The 22606-nt window shown below is 66.5% G+C and overlaps 3 protein-coding genes across 3 annotated transcripts; 1 reads left to right on the forward strand and 2 right to left on the reverse strand.

Annotated features, from left to right (window-relative positions):
* Nucleotides 1-708: 708 nt before the first annotated feature.
* On the reverse strand, nucleotides 709-6243 carry MUC1 (mucin 1, cell surface associated). Its single transcript, XM_077789398.1, has 7 exons — nucleotides 5606-6243; nucleotides 4305-4900; nucleotides 3695-3768; nucleotides 3449-3591; nucleotides 3078-3211; nucleotides 2840-2986; nucleotides 709-783 (listed from the first exon to the last, which is right to left on the reverse strand). The coding sequence occupies exons 1-7, from the start codon at nucleotides 5646-5648 to the stop codon at nucleotides 709-711; spliced, it is 1212 nt and encodes a 403-aa protein (XP_077645524.1). The 5' UTR covers nucleotides 5649-6243.
* Nucleotides 6244-9758: 3515 nt separating this feature from the next.
* On the reverse strand, nucleotides 9759-16739 carry THBS3 (thrombospondin 3). The gene is made up of 23 exons (XM_021532184.2): nucleotides 16631-16739; nucleotides 15759-15965; nucleotides 15371-15627; nucleotides 15179-15281; nucleotides 14933-14959; nucleotides 14584-14666; nucleotides 14437-14488; nucleotides 14206-14354; nucleotides 13949-14089; nucleotides 13701-13778; nucleotides 13466-13618; nucleotides 13255-13365; nucleotides 13065-13172; nucleotides 12699-12858; nucleotides 12490-12608; nucleotides 12339-12391; nucleotides 12009-12202; nucleotides 11756-11934; nucleotides 11603-11651; nucleotides 11247-11443; nucleotides 10997-11169; nucleotides 10039-10178; nucleotides 9759-9885 (listed from the first exon to the last, which is right to left on the reverse strand). Exons 1-23 carry the CDS (start codon nucleotides 16707-16709, stop codon nucleotides 9827-9829), a joined length of 2871 nt encoding a protein of 956 aa, XP_021387859.1. The 5' UTR covers nucleotides 16710-16739; the 3' UTR covers nucleotides 9759-9826.
* A 1859-nt stretch (nucleotides 16740-18598) lies between these two features.
* On the forward strand, nucleotides 18599-21981 carry MTX1 (metaxin 1). Its single transcript, XM_021532178.1, has 8 exons — nucleotides 18599-18692; nucleotides 18778-18847; nucleotides 19981-20060; nucleotides 20191-20283; nucleotides 20569-20751; nucleotides 20995-21071; nucleotides 21320-21474; nucleotides 21599-21981. The coding sequence occupies exons 1-8, from the start codon at nucleotides 18612-18614 to the stop codon at nucleotides 21823-21825; spliced, it is 966 nt and encodes a 321-aa protein (XP_021387853.1). The 5' UTR covers nucleotides 18599-18611; the 3' UTR covers nucleotides 21826-21981.
* The last annotated feature ends 625 nt before the right edge of the window (nucleotides 21982-22606 follow it).

Here is a 22606-nt window from a genome sequence, read left to right on the forward strand (position 1 = left end):
CAGTCAGGGACACGCGTGCAGCTGCACTGCATTCCACCTGTGCAGCCACCGGGAAACCGGACATGTCAAAGGAGACACGTTAAATCACGAGCAGAAACCCGAGACACGTTAAATCCCGAGCAGAAACCGAGAGCGCGGGAGGGGTGAGAGGGACGGGGGCTGGCAGGACGTGTCACATCCAGAGGCGTGCGGGCACCAGGGACGCGGTGACACCGCCAGGACTGCCTGGAATGGGAAACAAGAGCCACCACCCAAGCCGAGGCCACCTAGGTGGGTGACAGCCACGTCGGGGGGATTCACCACCCCAGAGAAGCCCCCCTGGCACACCACAGCAGGGGCCACATGGCTGCCCCCATCCTTTTATTTTAACCGCGATAAATACACCCCAGCCGAGGACCTGCCACCCCGCAAATGGAGATATTTATAGAAAACAACACCACGAAAAGAGCAGGGGGGAGCACCAGCCCAGCCCTCCACCCGCCCCGGCACGCAGCAGGGTTGCAAAGCCAAGCGAGTGCGGGGACCGTGGGGCGTGCGGGACCCTCCCTCCCGCCGCCGATCTTCGTCCATCCACTTCTGGCACGTGCACGAATCCGGCTGCTCCAGAAACCATCGGGCTCCCGCTGCCCACGGCCGAGCAGCACCGGGGGATGCGCCCGGGGGCCGCTGCTGCTCCCTGGGCAGCCGCCCTCCTTCCCTGCTCGCCCTTCAGAGGTTGTCGGAGCCGGCGGCGGGGTTGGTGTAGGTGAAGGTGCCGGCCCTCGTGGTGCTGCCGCCGGCCACCTTCGGGGCAGGAAAGATGAGGGGGGGTGTCAGGATTTGGCTGAGGCAGCACAGGAAGACCTGCACCCTCTCCACGGCCACTATGGGCAAGAATAAATATGATTGCCTGGCAGAAGATTCACAATAGTACAGCCAGGATGAAAACAATCCCCCCTATTGGTTGGACAATGCCCTTACCTACAGATAGGTCCAAAAATCAAATGGACTACTCAATCTCAACCCCCAAAATGCACAGTTCATCCCACACCTGTATCCCTCCCCTGAAGCATCAGGCGTCTGTGACCCCGTTGGCCCAAGTCTTGTTCCAGCCCACCTTGAAGCCCCCTGACAAGGGGTCTCTGAGGGGCCAGATGCTCTCTTAGAACTTCCTCTCTCTTGGATCTTCCCCTCTCTTGGAACTTCCCCCCTCTTAGAACTTCCCCCCTCTCCTGGAGCATCGTCTTGTCTCTCCTGTCCTCCAATCCCTCAGGCCTTACCACGCTCCAAGCGAGACCTTTCACCATCCCAAATAAACCTGATATCCCAAGAGCAGCTTCAGAGATCTCTCGTCTCCATCCATCAAAGCCATCCTGGAGCCCAGCCTTCCCTACATCCTCCCACTGTGGTGGGGCTGCTGCCCCCAACCACGGGCACCCACGGACGCCCCCAGCCCCCACTCCCCGTGGCAAGGAGGAGCAGCGGTGGCCCCGGCCGTGTTCCCGAGCGATAAGCCGGCCTGGCGAGTGCGAAGGTAAATATTTACCCAGGCCCCTGGTATTTGCTCAGGGTGAGCTGCTCGAAGGGAGCCAGAGCAGCTGGACACGGCCCCCGCCCACAGCCCCGCATGGGGGGAGTGCAGGGCACAGGCGGACGGGGCCCCCCGCACCCCACATCGCCTTGGAGAGCCTTTTGCACCTCCAGGCAGCAGCTCCAGCTCGTTTCGGAGCTGCTGCTGTGGGATGAGGGATGCTGGCCGCGGGAATCGCCTCCTCAGCCCCCACATCAGCGCCCCAAGCTCCCCACCCGCGGCAGCAGGAGACCCGAGGGTCTGGGTGGGGCACAGCCGAGCAGGGTGGGCAGGCAGCGAGCCCCCCGGTGCTGCAGGGACGGGGCACCGGCAGCGGCTGCCCAAGGTCGCGGGAGCTCCCCGGAGCCGCTCCCAGGCTGCTCCAGCCAGGCGTGAATGTTAGGCACACCTCCCGGCGAGGTGACGAGCTCCCAGAATCCCAGAATCGCGGAATCCCGGAATCACAGAATCCCAGAATTGCAGAATCGCAGAATCACAGAACCACAGAATCACATAATCACAGAATTGTGGAATCGTGGAATCTCGGAATCTCAGGATCTCAGAATCTCAGAATCACAGAATCCCGGAAACACAGAATCGCAGAATCGCGGAATCGCAGAATCACAGAATTGCAGAATAAAAGAATCCCAGAATCCCAGAATCTCAGAATCACAGAATCGCGGAATCCCAGAATCTCAGAATCACAGAATCACAGAATCGCGGAATCCCAGAATCTCAGAATCACAGAATCACAGAATCTCAGAATCGTGGAATCACTGAATCTCAGAATCTCAGAATCCCAGAATCACTGAATCCCAGAATCTCAGAATCCCAGAATCACTGAATCTCAGAATCTCAGAATCCCAGAATCACAGAATCACAGAATCACAGAATCTCAGAATCACAGAATCACAGAATCTCAGAATCGCGGAATCCCAGAATCCCAGAATCTCAGAATCTCAGAATCTCAGAACCACAGAATCTCAAAATAAAGAGGTTGGAAGAGACCTTTAAGATCATCAAGTCCAACCTGTGCCCTAACACCACTGGACTATAGCACCAAGTGCCAAGTCCAGTCTTTTTTTAAACACATCCAGAGATGGTGATTCCACCACCTCCCTGGGAAGACAACTGCGGTATTTTATTATTCTTTAAGTGAAATTTCTTTCCTAATATCCAACCTAAACCTTCCCTGACGTATCCTGAGGCTGTGTCCCCGCACACCCGTGTCCTGCCCTGCCATCTCTGTCTGTCACCTGCCCTGCCCTCCGGGGAGCCCCGCGCTCTCACCTGGCTGTAGGGGTTGGGTTTGCTGCTGGGGGACACGTAGCGCCCGTGGCTCTGGTACTGCAGGTATTCGGCCATGGGGTGGTAGGAGTCCTTCTGGCTCAGCAGGTCCAGCTTCCCGCGGCTTTTCCGGCGGCAGGTGCACGTGGACTTGGGGAGAGAGAGGGCTCAGAGCTCGGCCGGCGCCAGGGCAGCGAGCAGCAGAATGCAGGTGAGGATTGGGGCAGGGATGGGGCCTCACCATCAGCAGGAGGCAGGTGAACATGGTGAACAGCAGCAGGATGCTGACCAGGACCAACAGAGCAATGGCCCAGTCCGGGATCACGGGCGCTGGAGCTGGGGACGTCACTGCTGCGGAGCCTGAAAGGAGCAGAGCTGTGTCTGCACCACAGGCAGAACTGGGACAGAGCCCTGAGAGATCCCTGGGATGGGACACCGGGGTCTGAGCCCTCCTGCCTGGCACAGGCGCTGCAAACTGTGCTGGCCCCACCCTCTGCATCCCCAAGCCCATCACAGCACCAAGCAGCCCCCTGCCTCCACCAGGACAGGGCAATGCTTCTGGAGCCCCCCAGGCTTCGCCCAGGCTCCATCCCCTCCCTCCCAGCCTCTCACTCTGGATGCTGTCCAGCTGCAGGCCCATGATGAAGCCATTCTGGTCCAGGCTCTTCCTCAGGCGCTGCTCGGCAGCGTCGGGAGTGACGGCATCGCTTCCGTTCCCAAACACGAGGGTGGACTGGACCTCCACCGAGCCTTGGCTGCACAGGAGGAGGCATCAGCACCCGGATTGCCCCCTGAGGAGCTACAAACCGGGGGGGTACACTGCAGGACAGCAGCCCTGCTGGCGCTGCTGCTGCTCACCTGTAGCGCAGCTCGCTGCACCCGGTGTAGGTCTGCGTGCCCATGCAGCCCGTGCAGCCGAAGACGTGTTCGAACTGGAAGGAAGCACTGAGGTCACGGCCACCTCCCCACGGACACAGACACCCCCCTTTCCTGTCTCCATGCAGAACTGGCAGAACGGATGCTCCAGGTGCTTCCACGGAAAGCCACGAGGTGAGGGGGCTCCTTCCCAGCACATCTACCCCAAGGTGAGGGAGCTCCTTCCCAGCACGGCCCCAAATCTCTGTCCCAGGGTGAGGGGGCTCCTTCCCAGCACATCTACCCCAAGGTGAGGGGGCTCCTTCCCAGCACGGCCCCAAGGTGAGGGGGCTCCTTCCCAGCATGGCCCCAAATCTCTGCCCCAAGGTGAGGGGGCTCCTTCCCAGCACACCCCAAATCTCTGCCCCAAGGTGAGGGGGCTCCTTCCCAGCACATCTGCCCCAAGGTGAGTGGGCTCCTTCCCAGCAGAGCCTCAAATCTCTGTCCCAGGGTGAGGGGGATCCTTCCCAGCATGGCCCCAAATCTCTGCCCCAGGGTGAGGGGGATCCTTCCCAGCCAGCCCAGGGTCTCTGCTGGTGGGGCTGGGACTCACCATGGCCAGGACAGTGCGGCTCAGGCTCCTGTACTCCTCCGATGCCGGGTCTCGCAGGCTCTCGTTGAAGCTCCTGTTGATGATGCGGAAGGACAGCGGGACACGGACAAGCAGCTGGATGCCAGCTGGGGTTTTGCTGGGGTTGGGACCACCCCGGGTGGGGGTCTGCCCAGGAGCCGTGCTGCCCTCGGACGTTATCTGGGTGGGAAAGACCTGAGCGCTGGTGCTGCCGTTGCCTTTGGCGCTGCCAAAGTGCGTGGTGGTGGGGGTGGCAGAGCTGCCGTTGGTGCCAAAGTGGGGCACCCAGCTGCTGCTGTTGGAGGTGGCATTGGCATGGGGGATGGCTGGGCTGCTGTGGACGGGCACCACGGTGCCGTTGGACATGGAGCGGTTGCCAAACTGGAAGTTCGTGGTGTTTGTGCCAGGGAATGCAGTGGCATAGGGGATGACGGAGGTTTGGGGCCGGCTGCCCCGTGTGCTTTTGGGGTATATATTTGGCAGCCAGGTGGTGCTGGTGGTTTCCGTGGTCATCTCCACGGTGGTCGTTTCGGTAGTTTCCATCTCCATGGTTGTCTCGGTGGTCGTGGCACGGGTACCTGGAGGAAACCCCAGGAGTCAACGGCTGCAGCCCAGTTAGGGAAGGTTTCACCCAAAACAGCTCATCAGCTGGACGCTGTGGGAAGCACCACAACCCCCAGGAACCAAGAGCCAGTTGCTCACGAGGCTAACCCCACCAGCAACACCCCACGGCTGGGCACTTGTGGCACCACCGAGGGTCCAGGTGGAGCTGGCTGGGCACTGACACCGGTGCCACACCCAGCACTGCAGACCCTGGGGCGTCCCTGACATGCGGGGGGCTCAGGCATGCCACCCAACAAAGCCCCCCTTGCTGTGGGGGACAGGCTGGGCTGCCCCTGTGCCCTCCAGACTGGCTGGGGGCCAGTACAGGCAGCTCCCGGGCAAGTTCCCAGGGGTGCTGCAGGCAGCACTGGAGGAGAGCCCGGGGTCCGGATGCTCACCGGGACACACCTGCATTCCAGCCCGCAAGCCCCGGGCACAGCCTGCTCCGGCTGCTCCCGGCACAGCCCGGCCCTCGGCCGAGCCCTTCGGACGCGGCAGAGGGGCCGCGCTCTGAGCCCCCGGGTGCCAGCTTTCCTGGGCACAGCCGGGGCGCTGCACCCCAGAGCCAGAACGGGACAGGTGACAACGGCGCTGCTGCCAGGATGCCAGCGGGTCCAGGATCCCCCGGTGCCCGCTTTGAAAGGGATCCCGTTCCTCTCTCCCTGCCCCCAGCCCCTCACCTGTGCCCACCACCAGCAGCAGCAGCAAGACGGGGAACGCCATGTGGGGCTTGTCCGGGGGTCCCGGCGCCTCCTGGGGCTCAGCAGCGGCTGCTCTCCCGTTAGCCGGTGGCTGGCACACGCCTCGGTCCAGCAGGGATCCGGAACTGGCAGCGCGGCAGCGGCCGGAGCTTTATGGAGCACCTGGGGCAGGTGGGGCGGCCCCGCCCCGCCCGGCTGCGGGCAGGGGGGGTCGTTCTGCCCCGCTTGGCACAGGGGTGCCACCGTGCCCACGGGGCCCCCGCGGCATCAGCCCCCCCAAGCTGGGTCTGTCGCGCCTCCCTGGCTCGGGGAGGCGCCGCCGGCAGCGTCCCGGTGCCACGGGCAGAGAGCCGCGGGCGGGGGCACGGGGCGCGAAGGTAGCCGGGCATCCCGGGGAAGGGGTGGGAGCAGCATCTGCCTGGGATGAGCCACGGGCTCCAGAGCCTGGTGGGGGGCACGGGGTGGGCACGGAGTCCCCTGGTGCAGGAGGGGCCTCGTCCTCTGCTCAGCCCAGGGTTAATCATTACCGGCTGGGCATCGCCTCGCCCAAATAAACACCGGTGACCCCCCCGAAACGCTTACGCAGGTACAGCCCAGGGCCCCACGACACCCCAGTACCTCCCAGGAACCTCCCTCCGGGTGCCAGGGCCCCCCTAGCAGGCACAAAGCCCCGTCCCAGGACACGGGTGATGCCAGTGCTGGGTGTCAATGCCCCACCCCAGAGGTGACGGGCACCGCCCGTGCCTGGGCGCAGGTGACTTGTGCTCCTGGCACGGACGGGCATCAAAAGCTACCGTGGTCCCACTCTGCCCCTGCCCTGCAGGAATTCCTGAGAGCCCCAATCTCTCAGGAGGGTGCTGATTCCTGTGAGGATCCCAGTCCCTGGGGAGGTCGTGGTCCCCACGCTCGGCTCCTGGCCAGCCTCACGCGAAGCCAAAGTGCCACTGCTGTCACTCCAAAGGGTTCTGAGGTGGTGCTGAGAAGGGGAGCAGAGAGGGGGGCCTGGGCACTGAGGCTGAGGGTGGATGCCCTGGGTGTCAGCTCAGCAACGGGACCCAGCAGCGCCCTGCTCCCCCCACGGTGGCCACAGCCTCGGCAAGGCCGGCCACGTGCGGGCAGCAGCTCTGGGCAAACATTTCCTTCCCAAAAGGCCTCACTGTTGCGGAAGATAGATAAATAGGATTATCCATAAATAACCCAGCCAGGATGAGAACAGTTCTCCCAGCTAGCCGGACAACGCCCCTGCCTACGGATGGGTCCTGGGGTCAGGAAGACTGTTCCATCTCACCCCCCAAAAGATGTACGGCTCACCCCACACCTGTATTCCCTCCCCTAAAACATCAGTGGGGTTACAGGCACCCCATTGGCCCGAGCCTTGTTCCAACCCACCTTGAAGCTCCTTGAAAAGGGGGCTTCGAGGGGCCACGCAGTCTCTTGGAACTCCCTCCCTTCTCTTGGAACTCCCTCCCCTCTCTTGGATCCTCCTATCTCCTTGAGCATCCTTTTGTCTCTCCTTCCCCACCCTCTCAAACCCTGCCACATGCTTGGAGCACGAGGCAGGACCCTTCTGCATCCCCAAAAAACCTCATTCTCCAAGAGCAAACTTCAGAGATCTCTTGCTTCAATTCAGCCAAACCGTCCTGGAGATGCAGCAATTTTCTACACCTCACCAGGGGAATGGCTCTCCCCACGCAGTGCTGCTGAGCCCTGCTGCCCTCTGCTCCAGCCCGAATCCCCCACCCTGCTCAGCTCGGGGGGCTTTGCTCTGAGCCTCCCCACGAGGGGGGGGCTGAGGGGGTCCCAGCAACTGCGGTCACCCACCAGCCCTGGGAGAGAGGCCATGTGCCCACCCTGTCCATGCCCAGTGGGGTGCCCACCCTGTCCATGTCCAGTGGGTTCCATGTGCCCACCCTGTCCATGCCCAGTGGGTTCCCATGGTGCCCGGTGAGATCCCTGCATCCGCCCTGTTCGTGCCCGGTGTTTCCTCTGTGCCCACCCTGTCTGTGCCTGGTGTTTCCCCTGTGTCCAGCCTGTCCGTGCCCAGTAAATCCTTGTGCCCACCCTGTCCGTGCCCGGTGTTCCCCTGTGCTCACCGTGTCCGAGCCCGGTAAATCCTTGTGTCCAGCCTGTCCATGCCCGGTGTTTCCTCTGTGCCCACCCTGTCCATGCCCAGTGTTTCCCCTGTGCCCGCCCTGTCCATGCCCGGTGTTTCCCCTGTGCCCACCCTGTCCGTGCCCAGTAAATCCCTGTGCCCACCCTGTCCATGCCCCGTGTTTCCCCTGTGCCCATGCTGTCCGTGCCCGGTAAATCCTTGTGTCCAGCCCGTCCGTGCCCGGTAAATCCCCGTGTCCGCCCTGTCCGTGCCCGGTGTTTCCCCTGTGCCCATGCTGTCCGTGCCCGGTAAATCCTTGTGTCCAGCCTGTCCGTGCCCGGTAAATCCCTGTGTCCGCCCTGTCCGTGCCCGGTAAATCCCCGTGTCCGCCCTGTCCGTGCCCAGTAAATCCTTGTGCCAAGCCTGTCCATGCCTGGTGTTTCCCCTGTGCCCATGCTGTCCGTGCCCGGTAAATCCTTGTGTCCAGCCCGTCCATGCCCGGTAAATCCCTGTGCCCACCCTGTCCGTGCCCGGTGTTTCCCCTGTGCCCATGCTGTCCGTGCCCGGTAAATCCTTGTGTCCAGCCTGTCCGTGCCCGGTAAATCCCCGTGTCCGCCCTGTCCGTGCCCGGTAAATCCCTGTGCCAAGCCTGTCCGTGCCCGGTAAATCCCTGTGCCCACCCTGTCCGTGCCCGGTAAATCCCTGTGCCCACCCTGTCCGTGCCCGGTAAATCCCTGTGTCCGCCCTGTCCGTGCCCGGTAAATCCCTGTGCCCACCCTGTCCGTGCCCGGTAAATCCCCGTGTCCGCCCTGTCCGTGCCCGGTAAATCCCCGTGTCCGCCCTGTCCGTGCCCGGGGGTCCCAGCCCGCCCCGTCCCCGCCCCGCCCGAACCTGCGGCGCCCCCTGGCGGGCACCGCCCCGCACGACGCTCCCGCCGCGCACCGGGACCGGGACCGGGACCAGAACCGGGACCGGGAGGGGGAACGGGACCTCTACTGGAGTGAGACCAGGAGCGTGACAGGGACTGGGATTGGAGCGAGAGCGGGAACGCTGCTGGAAAGAAACCGGGAGCGGAATCGGGAATCGACTGCAGTAATGCAGAGCGGGAGTGAGACCGATACTGGAGCGAAACGGGAGCGGGAGAGGGAGCAGGAGCGGAGTCGGGAACGGTGCTGGACCGGGATCGGAGAGGGAGCAGAAGAAGGACCGGAACAGGAACGGGAACCGCGTTTCCCCGCGGGAGGAGGCGCTCAGCAGCCAGCGCTGATTTCACCTGTCCCGGTACTCCCGGGGAGAGCCGGCTGCGCTCCCGCCGCGGCCTCGGGGACGGGCACAGGCCCCAGCCGCGGTCCCGGTCCCAACACCGGAGGGCACCCCCGCGTTGCCCTTTTAAGAGGGGCCCGGTGCCGCCGCGCCCATTGTCGCCGCCGCCGCCGCCGCGGGGCGGGGGGGCCGGGCCGGTGCCGGGGCCGCGCGCTCCGGGGCGGGCGGGATGGGGTGGGGGGGGTTGGGGGCACATTCCGCCGCGTTGCCGGGACAGCCGTCGCCGTGGCGACCGGTCCCTGCCGCCGAGCCGCGGTGCGCGCCGCGCAGTTCCCACGGAGCGGCCCGGGCGGCGGCGGCGGCTCCGCTCCCTCCGGGGCGGCGGGAGGGCCGGGATGCGGTGCAGTGTTGTGCTCTCGCCCACCAATATTGCACTCGTCCCGGCCTCCCGCCGCCGCGGGCTGCGCCTGTGGGACCGGCCGGGCGCTGACCCAACCCCGCGACCACCGGGAGGACGGCGCGGGACGGAGCCGCGAGCACGGGGGGGGGGGACCCACGGCCCTCCCGGGCCAGCGGGAACCCCCAGGGACCGGGCGCGCAGGGTTAGAAAACACTCAAAACTTTATGGCCAGGCGTGGGGCAAGGACCGGAGCGCCCGGGGCAGGCGTGGCGGGAGCCCCGGCACTGCGGGGCCCCGGTACTGGCAGTGCAAAGTCCGCGGGGGGCCGGGAACGGGGCCCGGCCGGGAGGAGCGGCGGGGCCCGGTGCGCCCCCGGGTGCCGCCGGTGGCGAGAGCCCGGAGCGCCACCGGTGCCGCCGGCGGGGGAGGCCCGTGCCGGGCGCGGTCACTCGCGTCCCTCCAGCAGGAACCGGCGGAAGGGCTCGAAGTCGGCAGGGATCGTGTCTGTGGGGAGCAGCGCGGGGGGCGTCAGGAGCCGGCGGGGGCAGCGAGCCCCGGTAAAGCCCCCGGCCCGGGACTGAGCCCGCCGAGGGGCGAGCGAGGGGATGCTCGGCCGGCCGCCGGGCCGGTGCGGGGGTCCCGGGGGGCCCTGCTCACCGTTGCAGCGGTACTGCAGGTTGGACCAGATGATGTTCTCCTGGGAGAAGCAGAAGACCCCCAGCCGGCCCCCGCGCATCGTGGTGTCGATGATCACACCGGAGTCGGCCACCAGCTGCGGGCCCTCGTACAGACGGACCCTGCGGGGGAACGGGGCCCGACCGGTCAGCGAGCCCTCCCCGGGACCCCGCCGGTACCCGACCGGGGCCAACAGCGGGATCCTACTGGGACCCCCCCACGACCAGCACCGGCCGCCGGGCATCCCGACCGGGAGACGGTAGCGCCGGGCATCCCGACCGGGGGACGGTAGCGCCGGGAGGAAACCGGCGCACCCTGCGGGATCCTCGGGCCGGGGGCACCGGACCGGCTGGATCCTCGGGCCGGGGCCCCCCGCCGTGGCCGGGCTGAAGCCCCCCGCGCCGCCCCCGGCCCGGCCCCGCCGCTTTTGTCGGGCGCTTTGCATGTGAAAGGCGCCGGCGGGGTCGCCATGGCGACGGGACAATGGCCCCGGGGGCCCGGGGGGCGGAGGGCCCGGCGGCGGAGCCCCCCCGCCGCGGCCGCCCCGGCGGGAGCCTTAAAGGAGAAACGCGGCTGCGGTCCCACCGGGCAGAAGCCCCCGCCACGCCCGAAATCTCCCCACTGCGGTGGTCTCACGGGGCTGGCTGCTTCCCACGGCCGGTATCCCCACACTGCGGTGGTCCCGCAGGGCTGCATCCCCCGCACGGCCGGCATCCCCTCACTAGGGTGGTCCCGGGAGGCACGAGGCCTCCTCATGGACATCCTGCTACCCCCTGAGGTGCTTCTGCAGGGCAGAATCCTTGGTTATCACAAGGGCCGGGTCACTCTGGGCTTGCTTCTCACCACTCACCACCCCCGCGCTGCTGTGGTCCCACTGGGGCTGCACCGTGGGGAGCGCAGCCCCCACCCCGGTGGGCAGCCCCCCTGCCCCCCTGCTTACCTGATGTAGCCCACCTGGGGCCTGTGTGCCAGCTGCCAGCGGTAGGACGTCTTGTCCCTCCAGCCCACATTCCGGGGGTCCTTCCAGAGCAGGCGGACGTGGTCGGGCGTGTGGCCCGTGTGCCACAGCGCGTTGCGCAGGTGCTCCCCAGGGCCCGTCGAGGACTTCACTGCCTGCAGGTGCACGGGGGCTTCAGGGGGGAGCTGAGCAGGGGGGTCTGAGCCAGCCCGTGGGTGGGGTCGCCACCCACCTTGAGCTGCAGCCCTGGCTCGGCCACGGCACGGAAGGGAGTGGCCTGCCAGTATGTCTGCTCCGTCTGCTTCCACATCACCACGTAGAAGCTGGCGCTGTCCTGGTAGCTGAAGATGAAGCCGGCGTAGTCGTCGTCGGTGATGGTGTTGACGTGGAAGGTGCCCTCAAAGTCTACCCCGTTGAAGGCTGTGTAACCTACAGGCAGGAAACGCTGCGGGGAGCCCTCTCTCCCCACAGGACTCCCAGCCCACCCGCCCTCCATCCCCAATCTGTGGGGCACAGAACCTGCTCTTACTCCCCTGCACAGTGGGAGTAGATGCCCCCAGAGCCTGTGGGTGGGTGAACATATCTTACCCACAGCCAAACCCGGGTCACTGTTCATGGTCTGCACGATCTCCATGCCCTGTGGGAGGACAGCTGGGTGAGGGGCACCCGCTTCTGGCCGCCTCCCAATCCCCTGGGCTCCCACCCTGCAGCCCCCAGAAACACGGGGCGCAGCACCCACACCTGGTTGAGCACCACCCAGTTGGGGTCGATCTGGGCGTCCCCCTCGGGGTCGAGGATGACGGTCTGGTAGGCGCGGAAGTCGGTCAGCGTCACCTCGGCGCTCTCGGGGCACACGTCCAGCTGGTCCACCACCGTGTCGTTGTCGAAGTCCTCCTCGCAGACGTCACCCACGCCGTTCCCTGGGGACACGAGCGCAGTCAGGGCTGGGCTGAGCCCACGCGGCTCTGCCTCCCTCTGCCCACCCCACGCTCACCGTCTGAGTCTTTCTGGTTGGGGTTGGGGATGAGGCGGCAGTTGTCTGGGCCAGGTGCCACGTAGTCGGGGATGCCATCGTTGTCATCGTCATTGTCACAGTCGTCCCCCAGCCCATCGTTGTCCGAGTCCAGCTGGGAGCTGTTGGGGATCTCAGCGCAGTTGTCCTTGGTGTCCTGATGCCCATCCCCATCGCTGGGAGCAAGAACGAGGTCAGAGCGATGACAAAACTGGAGATCTCCCCAAAGACCCCATTGTCCCTCCTGACAGGCCCCAGGAGCCCAGTTCTGCCCGCCGGGACACAACTGGGAGGTCACCCCGCTATCCACACCTGTCCTCGTTGGTGTCACAGATGTCTCCTACCAGGTCACTGTCCATATCTGTCTGGAGGAGAGCGGAGCCCTAGTTCAGTGGACATCCTGGGGCGAGGAGGGGGAGGCCAGACCCCAATCGTCCCGGGCCCAGCCTGGCCCCAGCCATACCTGAGTGGGGTTGCTCATTTCAGGGCAACTGTCACAGGCGTCCCCAACACCGTCCTCGTCCCGATCAGTCTGCAGAGGGTTGGGCACCTTGGGGCAGTTATCCAGCATGTTGGGTATCCCTGCAAGGAGAGTGCTGAGTGGATGCCCTCCCCCACCCCGGTGAGACACCCCCTCCCCGGCACAGCCAGGCCAGCCCGAGAGCGGCTCACCGTCCCCGTCGATGTCATTGTCACAAGCATCACCCTCGCCGTTGCTGTCCGTGTCCCGCTGGTCATTGTTGGGCACGTTGGGGCAGTTGTCACAGGCGTCCCCGAAGGAGTCAGTGTCCGAGTTCTGCTGGTCCTTGTTGGGGAAGAGCCGGCAGTTGTCCTGTGGAGAAGAGGACGGGGATGTTGGCACTGCGGTGGTGGGCAGACAAGAGGTGACAGTCCCCCAGTGATTGGGGCAGAAAGGATCTCCAGCACCTTGAGAGCATTCCCAAACCACCAGCCTGCTGCTCCTCGGGAGAAGCATCTTGAGGGACTCAGAGCCAAAACGAGAAACCCTCCTAGAACCACCCCATCCAGCACAGCCACCTCCACATTCTTGACACCATCACCATCAGCGTCGTCATCACACTGGTCCCCAATGCCGTCGTTGTCAGCATCCTCCTGCCCGGAATTGGGTGTCAGGCGGCAGTTGTCCTGCAGGCACAGCCAGAATTAGGGACAGGGAGGAGATGAGGTCTGGAGCACAGCCCTGCTGTGCCCCCCTACAGGAGCCCACCTGCTTGCAGTGCTTGTTGTTGTCGATGCAGGGCAGGGGCTCGTCCGGGTACCCATCCAGGTCTGTATCTGGCCCACACACGTTGCCATTGCCAGCCCAGCCCACGTTGCACTGAATAAAGAAGAGATCAGGGGCTGGAAATCATTGGGGCAGGACCAATGCTGCCATGCTGTACCCCCATACCCTCCTCCTGCCCCTGTCCCCCGCTCACTGCGCAGGAGATCTCGCCGTTCCTCTCAAACAGGCAGAAGCCGTTGACGTCGCAGGGGTTGGAGGTGGCAGTGCTGCAGGACCTCTGCGGGATGCAGCCGGACGTTTGGTTGCCCACAAAGCCCGACTTGCAGGGCCCGCACTTGTAGGAGCCCTGGGGGAGAGAGGGCAGGGGTGGGATGAGGGGAGCTGAGCGGCCCCGGGAGCGAGGGAGGGAGCGGGACAGCGCTGCTCACCAGCGTGTTGGTGCAGACGGAGTTGGGGTCGCAGCCCCCGTTGTTCCCATCGTTGCATTCATCGATATCTGTGCAAACCTGCGAGCAGGGTGGGAGAAATGCTCACCCGGAGCCTTTCCCTGCGGGTGGCTCTGCCCACTCCTGCCCCCAGGACGCTGTCCTCCTCCACAGGCACTGCATTTTCCACGCTGTCCCGCACTCCAGAGATGCCACAGGGACCTGGCCCAGTCCCCTGGCACTGCACTCACCTGCTTGCTGGCCTTGGCATAGTCCACCCCCACGCCAGACACGGTGTTGCCTCGATAGCCACGAGGGCAGGGCTCGCAGCGGAACCCGGGGGCTGTGTTGATGCACTTGGAGCCGGGGAAGCAGGGGTTGGCGTGGGCACACTGCAACGCCGGGAGAGACACAGCCGTCATCCTCGGGCATCTGCTGCTGGCCCAGGCTGCTCCAGGGCCTCACCAGAGGAATCATCCTCTGCTGATGCCCCCCGGACCGTGCCCACCTCCTCGATGTCAGCGCAGTGTGTTCCGTTGCCCTCCAGCCCCGGCGGGCAGGGCCCGCAGCGGTACCCGGGGTACTCGTACGTCTCCATGCAGTCCACGCCGCTGAAGCAGGGATTGGGGTTGCAGCGGGAGCGGTGCTCATGGAAGCCTGAGGAGAGGAGAGGAGAGGCAGGGGAATCAAGGTGGCCCTTTGCCCCCCGAGGTGGGAGCAGAGCCTCGCCAGCACTCACCGCAGACCTGGCACTCCATGATGGTGTTGCGGATCAGGGACATCTCCTTCACCTGCAAGGCAGCAGAGCGTGGAGCATCAGGAGGGTGCTGGCGCTGTGCTCCAGGAAAATCCAGCCCAGGGAGTGTCAGCACCCCCTCAGCCCCACCTGGTCCCTAATGTCTTCCCGCAAGTCGGTCAGGAGCTGGTTGAAGAGGGTCAGCTGCGTGACCAGTGCCTTGGTCTGCTCACCTGCCAGCAGCAGAAAGGAAAGGTCAATCCCAGCACAGACAAAGCCTCGTGGGGCTGTGGGCCAGGACTGCTCTGCCCATTGGCACTGAGCTAGGAGGATGAGGCACCTGGCAGCCTGCGCTCACACAGAACCCCTTCTCCTGTAGCACACCCCACACCCTCTGATCCCACATGGGGCACGGGGACAGGCTGGGCAGGGATTGCTGCCTCCGTGGAGCCCCAAACGCCTCACGCCAGGCAACGAGGGAAGCAGAGCAGGGACTTACCCAGGATGGAGGCCAGCACGCTCGTCACTGCAAGGAGAGAGATGGGACATTACCAAATGCTGCTGTCACACCCCAGCAGCATCACCTCGCATGGTCACTCCTGGTCAGCACACGTGCAGCACTGTAGCTCCCACCTGTGTGGGACCACTGGGCCAGGAGAGACCAGAACATCCCTCTGTGCTGTCACCCCCACCCCCTTGTGCCACAGCCCACACACATGACCCCAAAAGCCCCCCAAGCCATTACCTGCACTGTGAATGGACTCGTCTCCTTGGAAAGGGCACTCACTCAGGGCCCCTACACGGCTCATGGACCCTCCCAGGATCAGCTTCATCGACTCCACAAACCCCTGATGTACGTGGGGAGATGCAGTCAGCGCGGGGGGCTCAGCCCATCCCCGAGGGTGCATTGGCCACTCTCCATCCCCCCGGCTCTCACCTGCATCCTCTGGTAGGCCTTCAGCCCCGTGCGCACCTCGATGGACTCCACCTCGGCCAGGGGGATCTCGGAGAGCTCAGGCAGCCCCACGCTGGAGTCCATCTGCTTGCAGTCGACGTAGAGCTCCACGCTCAGCGTGTCCCTGCGCAGCCCGCTCAGGCGCACGATGACAGAGTGGCTCTGCCCGTCCGCCACCTGCGCGTGCTGCAGGTTGACCGAGTGCACCTTGTTGTCCTCCCGCAGGTACCTCACCAGGACTGCAGGGCAGCGGGAAGGGGCCGTCAGCTCCCCCACCAGCACTGGCAGCACCCTGGCACCGGCGTGTGCCCACTGCTCTTCCCTGCAGGAACTCAGTCCCGTCCCTCTCTCGGAGTCCATCCCCACCCACCTTTGTTAATCTTCCCCACGACAGAGACCTCCAGCCATCGGGTGTTGTCCTTCTTGGAGTAGAGGCCGAAGAGGGTCCCGCCCTGCTTGGGGGGCAGGCGGAAGGTGGACAGGAGGTACACGTCGTTGACAGTCAGAAGCTCCATGCGGATCTTGTGGGCCACGCTGGCCATCTGCCGAGCCTCGCTCACCAGCAGCAGGTCGATGACTGCGGGACACGAGCACCGGGGGTCGCCGCTGCACCGGCAGCTGCAGCTTCGGTGACAGCGGGGATGCCCGGTGCGGTCAGAGCGGGGGTGGGCCGGGGGCGTCCCGGGACCGCCGGGTTCTGGGGGGAACAGAGAAGCCCCGGGGGCTCCGGGGCCGCCCCCGCGCGATGGCGCTCCAGGACCGGCCGCTCCTCCGAGCGGGACCCGCGGAGCCCCCGCACCGGCGGGACCGGCAGAGTCCCGGCCCGTTCTTGGGGCTTCCCTGCATCCCGTTCCGCGGAGCTCCCCGCGGGCCAGCCCCGGTAAGGGGTGTCCTTACCGGGACACCTCGGAGGGACGGTCCGAGTCCCGGCACCGGCTCGGGGCGCTGAGCGGAGAGCGCGGACAACCGCACGGGTTGTTCCATGCAGACGTACCGAGCAGACCGGGGTCAGCCCCGCCGCCGCTCTCTCCCGCGGCCCCGAGCCAGCATCGGACCGGCGGCCACCGAGCGCCGCGGTGTGAACGTTCCAGCGTCCCCGCCGCCCGCCGCCCAGCTCCCCCGGGGCGGGCAGAGCCGCTGTCAGCGGCCGTGGGACGGGGTCTGCCGCCGCCGACCCCCGAGTGTCGCCCGTCCCGCAGCCCTTCGGGGCCGCCCCGCCGCCGCCCCGAGCCCCTCCGGTACCTTGCAGCTCCTGACGCGCCGCGGCGGCGGCGCCCAGCAGGAGCAGCGCCAGCAGCGCGGGGCTCCCCGGTGCCCCCATGGTGCCGCCGGTGCCGCCGGTGCGGAGCGGAGCGCGGCGGGGCGGGGTGGCGCACGGGGGAGGGGCCGGCGGGGCCGGCGAGGAGGAAACAAAGAGCCGTCAATCACCGGGCGCATCCCGGGGACACCGGCGGGCCACCGACCGCGGCTCCGGCCCCGGAGCGGGGCACCGTGCCGGCGCGGCGCACTGGGCCCGGGGCTTCGGGGATGCCCGGGCACTGCCGGCCCCGGGACAGCCCCCGTTCACAGCGCCGGTTCACCGGGAGGTCAGGCGGGGCGGGCTGCTGGGGTCGCCCCAGCAGCGCCGGAAAATCCCAGCCCGGTAGAGCGGGACCGGCCGTGGGGTCGCTTGTTCGGGCGTGCCCCACGGGCCGGCAGAGCCCCGGGGCCGCTCCGTACCGCCGGGGGATGCTCGGGCCGCTGAGCCGCTCCCGCGGAGCTCCGGCCAAGGCGGGCGGGCGGCCCGCGGCGTCCCGGCCGTGTTTACAGCTGTTTCCCCCGGTGCCATAACAACGGGCCGAGCCCGGCCCCGGGGCTGCCCCAGCCCCGCGCCCCCGGTGCGGCTCCGCGCCAGCGATCCCGCGTAACGAGGGGGTGCGGGCGATGGAGGGGGGTGGTCCCGAGCCGCACACGGGGCGTTTTCCTTCCGCCGCTGCCAGCGGGCTCCCGGCCCGGCCGCTGTCCGTGGAGAGCTGCGGGGGGGTGCGGGGCCGAGCAGGGTGAGCAGTGCGGAGCTGGGCTGAGCAGGGTGGGCACACGCGGGGAGATGCGGGGCGCGGCGGGACTGTGCGGTGCGGGACCGAGAAGCGCGAGCAGTATGGAGCTGAGCCGTGCGAGGCGGTGTGGGGCCATGCGGGGAGATGCGGGGCTAAGCAGGACTGAGCAGCGTGGAGCTGAGAGATGCGGGGCGATGCAGAGAGATGCGGGACACAGCGGGGCTGTGAGCACGGTGCGGGGCACGGTAGGGCTGAGAGATGCGGGATCGAGCAGGGTGAGCAGCGTGGAGCTGAGTGGTGCAGGGGAAGGCAGAGAGATGCGGGACAACACAGCGGGGCTGTGAGCACGGTGCGGGGCACGGCAGGACTGTGAGCACGGTGCGGGGCACGGCGGGGCCGTGAGCACGGTGCGGGGCACGGCAGGGCCGGGAGCACGGTGCGGGGCACGGCAGGTCGGTGCGGTGCGGGGCACGGCAGGACTGTGAGCACGGTGCGGGGCACGGCAGGGCTGAGAGATGTGGGGCGATACAGAGAGATGCGGGACAACACAGCGAGGCTGTGAGCACGGTGCGGGGCACGGCAGGGCTGAGCTGTGCGGGGCGATGCGGGACACAGCAGGGCCGTGAGCACGGTGCGGGGCACGGCAGGGCTGAGCTGTGCGGGGCACAGCAGGGCCGGGAGCACGGTGCGGGGCACAGCAGGGCTGAGAGCACGGTGCGGGGCACGGCGGGTCGGTGCGGTGCGGGGCACGGCGGGGCCGGGAGCACGGTGCGGGGCACGGCAGGGCCGGGAGCACGGTGCGGGGCACGGCAGGGCTGTGAGCACGGTGCGGGGCACGGCAGGTCGGTGCGGTGCGGGGCACGGCGGGACCGTGAGCACGGTGCGGGGCACGGCAGGACTGTGAGCACGGTGCGGGGCACGGCAGGACCGTGAGCACGGTGCGGGGCACGGCAGGACTGTGAGCACGGTGCGGGGCACGGCAGGACTGTGAGCACGGCAGGGCTGAGCTGTGCGGGGCCGGGCACTGTGCCGCTGAGCTGAGCTGAGCCGTGCGGGGCCGGACGCGGGCTCTGCCCCGAGGACCCCGCCGCCCCCCCCGGGCTCCGCCGCACCGCGGAGCCCCCGCTCGGTGCCGCCCCGCGGCCGGGGCGGGCGGGGCCGCCCGTCCGGTTCCGGGTCGGCGGAAGATGGCGGCGCCCATGGAGCTGTTCTGCTGGGCAGGGGGCTGGGGGCTGCCCTCGGTGGACCCCGACTGCCTGGCGGTGCTGGTGAGCGGCGGGGTGCGGCGGCGGGGCCGGGCCGGGGTCCCGCGGGCAGAGCCCCGCTCTATCCCTCCCTCCCTCCCTCCCGCAGACCTACGCGCGGTTCACGGGGGCGCCGCTGAAGGTGCACCGGGTCACCAGCCCCTGGAGGAGCCCCTCCGGTAAGGGCCCCGCCGAGGACACCGGCACCACCACCGGGAGCCCCCACCCCGTGATAGCGCCGTGATCCCCTTGTCCCCACTTGCCGCTACTGCACCCTCCACGTGTTGCCCCCCAGACCCCATAACAGCGTCCCAGCCCATCTTATCCCTCACCACTGGACCCCCTGCCCTGTTGCACCCTCTTATCCCACTGCACCTCTCTTGCCCTGTGCTCTCTCCTCCCCACTGGCACCATCCTACCCCAGTGCGTCCCCCTGAACCTCATCACACCCCCTGTCCCCTTACCCCATTACCATCCCATCACACCCCCTGTCCCGTTTCCCCTGTTACCATCTCATCACACCCCCTGTCCCATTACCAACATTATAATCTCATCACACCCCCTGTCCCCTTACCCTGTTACCATCCCATCACACCCCCTGTCCCCTTACCCCATTACCATCCCATCACACCCCCTGTCCCGTTTCCCCTGTTACCATCTCATCACACCCCCTGTCCCCTTACCCCGTTACCATCCCATCACACCCCCTGTCCCATTACCACCACCTCATCACACCCCCTGTCCTGTTACCCCCATTACCATCCCATCACACCCCCTGTCCTGTTACCACCACCTCATCACACCCCCTGTCCCCTTACCCCTGTAACCATCTTGTCACACCCCCTGTCCCCTTACCCCCATTACCATCTCATTACACCCCTTGCCCCATCACACCCTCCCACCCCATAGCACCCCTCATGTCCTGTGCCCCTGACTGCCCCCTCTCATCTTATTGTACCCCCTTGTCTCGCATCCCCCCACCACTGCACTCCCCTCTATCCCATCCCAGCCCCATCTTCTCATCACTGTCCCTGTCCCATCACACCCCCTCTTGTCCTGTTGCCCCCTCGTGCCCGTGTCCCATTGCACCCCCCTGTGCATCACCCATCTCCACTCCCCCCCTTGTCCCGGTGCATTCCCCATTTCCCATCACACAGTTTTTACCCCCTCCCCTGCACCTCACCTCACACCCCTGCACTGCCTCGTGCCCCTCATCCAGGCGTGGGGGTCTGCACCCCGTTGCAGCCCCCTGCACCCCTCACCTGCCCAGGGCACGGTGACTGCAGCCCCCACTCACTCCCCCTGCCCGCAGGGCACCTGCCCGCGCTGAGGACGCGGGACGAGGGCATCATCTCCAAACCTCAGCAGATCATCACACACCTCAGGAAACAGGTACACAGGGGCTTGGGGCACCCCCTGCCCTGCTCTGCAGGAGCCCCTCGGGGAGGAGGGGACTGTGTTGTGTCACCCACGGGTGGGATTTGGGGCATCCCGTGGCATCAAAGTGGCGTTTGCTTTGCAGAAGTACAACGCTGACTACGACCTGTCGGCCACGCAGAGCGCGGACACGCTGGCCTTCGTGTCCCTGCTGGAGGAGAAGCTGCTGCCAGTGCTGGTGAGGCTCGGGGGGGGGCTCGCCGAGGATGGGGAGCTGTGCCAGTGTGTGCCCAGCTGCCAGCAGAGCACTGCCAGCAGCACCATCGTGGGAGCCGGGCATGGCAGGGATGGGGGTTTGTGGGGTGGCACCAGTGGGTTGTGCAGCCCGGGGTGGGGTCTGCCCTTGACCCCAATGCTCCTGCAGCCCCTGATGGTCTCCAGGGTGGCTGTGGCAGGCAGGGGCTCTGGTGTGCCAGCAGCCCTGCCAGGGGGTGGCCAGGCTGTGGATTGTTCTCCACCGCAGATCCACACCTTCTGGGTGGACGCCAAGAACTACGTGGAGCACACGCGGAAGTGGTACGCGGAGACCATCCCCTTCCCCCTCAACTTCTTCCTGCCCAACGCCATGCACAAGCGGCACCTGGAGCGGCTGCAGCTCATCTGGGGGGATGACTACATGGAGGATGAGGAGAAGCTGGAGAAGGAGGTGAGATATGGGGTCTGGCCACAGTGGGTCCTCAGCAGTGTCCAGGAAATCCCTGTGAGGCTGTCCTGGTGTGACTTCATGATGCTCGTATCCCCATTTGTCTGTTTAGCCCAGAAATAAGTTTTGCACCTTTAAGATTGGTTCTGAAAAAAACCTAGCTGGGGTTTGGGTTCCTTCCTCCTGCTCCCCTGAGCACTGTGGAGGTGCCTGGGCAGGTGACAACCCTCTGTCCTCCTCCTGCAGCTCTACCGGGAAGCTCGGGAATGCCTGACACTCCTCTCCCAGCGCCTCGGCTCCCAGAAGTTTTTCTTTGGAGACTCGTAAGTGGCCAGAGGGTGAGAGGGGAAGGGGCCTGAGAGCCCCCCACACCCAGCAGGGCTGAGGCCCTGTGGTCTGCAGGGAAGCTGCAGCTGCTCTGGGGGTGGAACAGGCTCACAGGGGACAGGGCGCTGTCCCAAGGAGGGGGAGCCACGTGGGGTCCCCGGGGGTGCTGGGGCTGGAGGTGCCTGGTGGGTCTGGGTGGCTTTGGGTGGGGACAGTGGCCCAGGCACGGCTCTCTGTGCCCCAGGCCGGCCTCCCTCGACGCCTTGGTCTTCAGCCGCCTGGCGCCGCTCCTGAAGGCGAAGCTGCCCAACGGGAAGCTGCAGCAGCACCTCAAGTCCCTGCAGAACCTGTGCAACTACTGCACCTCTATCCTCAGCCTTTACTTCCCCTGGGACGGAGGTGAGAGCCGTCTCCAGCCTCACCCTGTGGGCTGGGGGTGACCTGTCCCCCCCAGGTGCATCCCCAGGTGAGGTTCAGTCTCAGGGTCACCCTTCCCACCCACGTCCCTGCTCTGCCCCTCCAGGTGAGCCCCTGACCGGTGTCCCTCGGGCTGCAGGCACAGATGGCAGCGAGGCAGAGGAGGACCCCCACAAACGGCGCAAGCAGCTGCTGTCAGTGCTGGTGGGGCTGGTGGCCATGCTGGGCTACGCCTTCCTCAGCGGCATCGTCTCCATCCAGCGCGGCAGCGTGGGGCCGGCCGGCCGGCAGCCCGTCACCCTGGAGGAGGAGGAAGAGGAGGAGGAGGAGTGAGGAAGATCTGCGAGGCTGCTCCTCCACAGCCCCTGGAACTGACTGTTTTTACCCTGGGAGCGTGGCAGCAGCCCTGCTCCGCTCCGTGTCCCACCAGGAACCACAGCCCGCTCCGTGGGAGCGTCCCTGCCACACCAATAAACCTCCCTCTCTCCACCTGCGCCCTTTCATGCTCCCAGCACCCTCAAGGCCCTTCCCAGTTTCCCCAGTTGCCCAGGCTGGAGTTTTGCAGCAGGCACCAGTGTGTCCTGCCTATAGCTCTGCCCCTCACTGCAGCTTGGGGTCCCAGAGCAGGGACCTAAAAGCATCTGTGGCACCTGAGCCGCGTCCCCTGTCCCTTCTCCAGCAGCTGTGGGGCCGAGCCCCACATCTCCCCTGCATCATTCCCACGTTGCAACCCTGCAGGCAGCTCTGCTGGGCTGGCACCTCCCCTCCGCGCCGCTGCCAGCCCGGCAGCAGAGCCGAGACACGCAAGCAGAGCCAAGGGCAGCCGGGGCTGCTCGTCAGGACACGTCCCCGGCCCGGGAGCGCTCCCCGCTGCCAGCGGGACAGCCGGAGCCCCGCTCCAGCAGCCGGGATCCCTCCGGCGCTGACAGCTGCTCGCATTCCAGCGCTCCTGCCAGCGCCGGCAGCTCCTGCGGCTGGCACGGCTGCGAGCGCATCGCCCGGGCGCTCCGCGGGGCTCCGGCCGCCCCCGCGGACCCCCGGGACACCGGCGCGGGGTTGGAGCCGGTGTTTGGCTGCGCTGCCCTTGCCGGTTTAGGAGCGCGCACAGATGGAA

This window comes from Lonchura striata, chromosome 33 (assembly GCF_046129695.1).
Source record: "Lonchura striata isolate bLonStr1 chromosome 33, bLonStr1.mat, whole genome shotgun sequence".
NCBI lineage: Eukaryota > Metazoa > Chordata > Aves > Passeriformes > Estrildidae > Lonchura > Lonchura striata.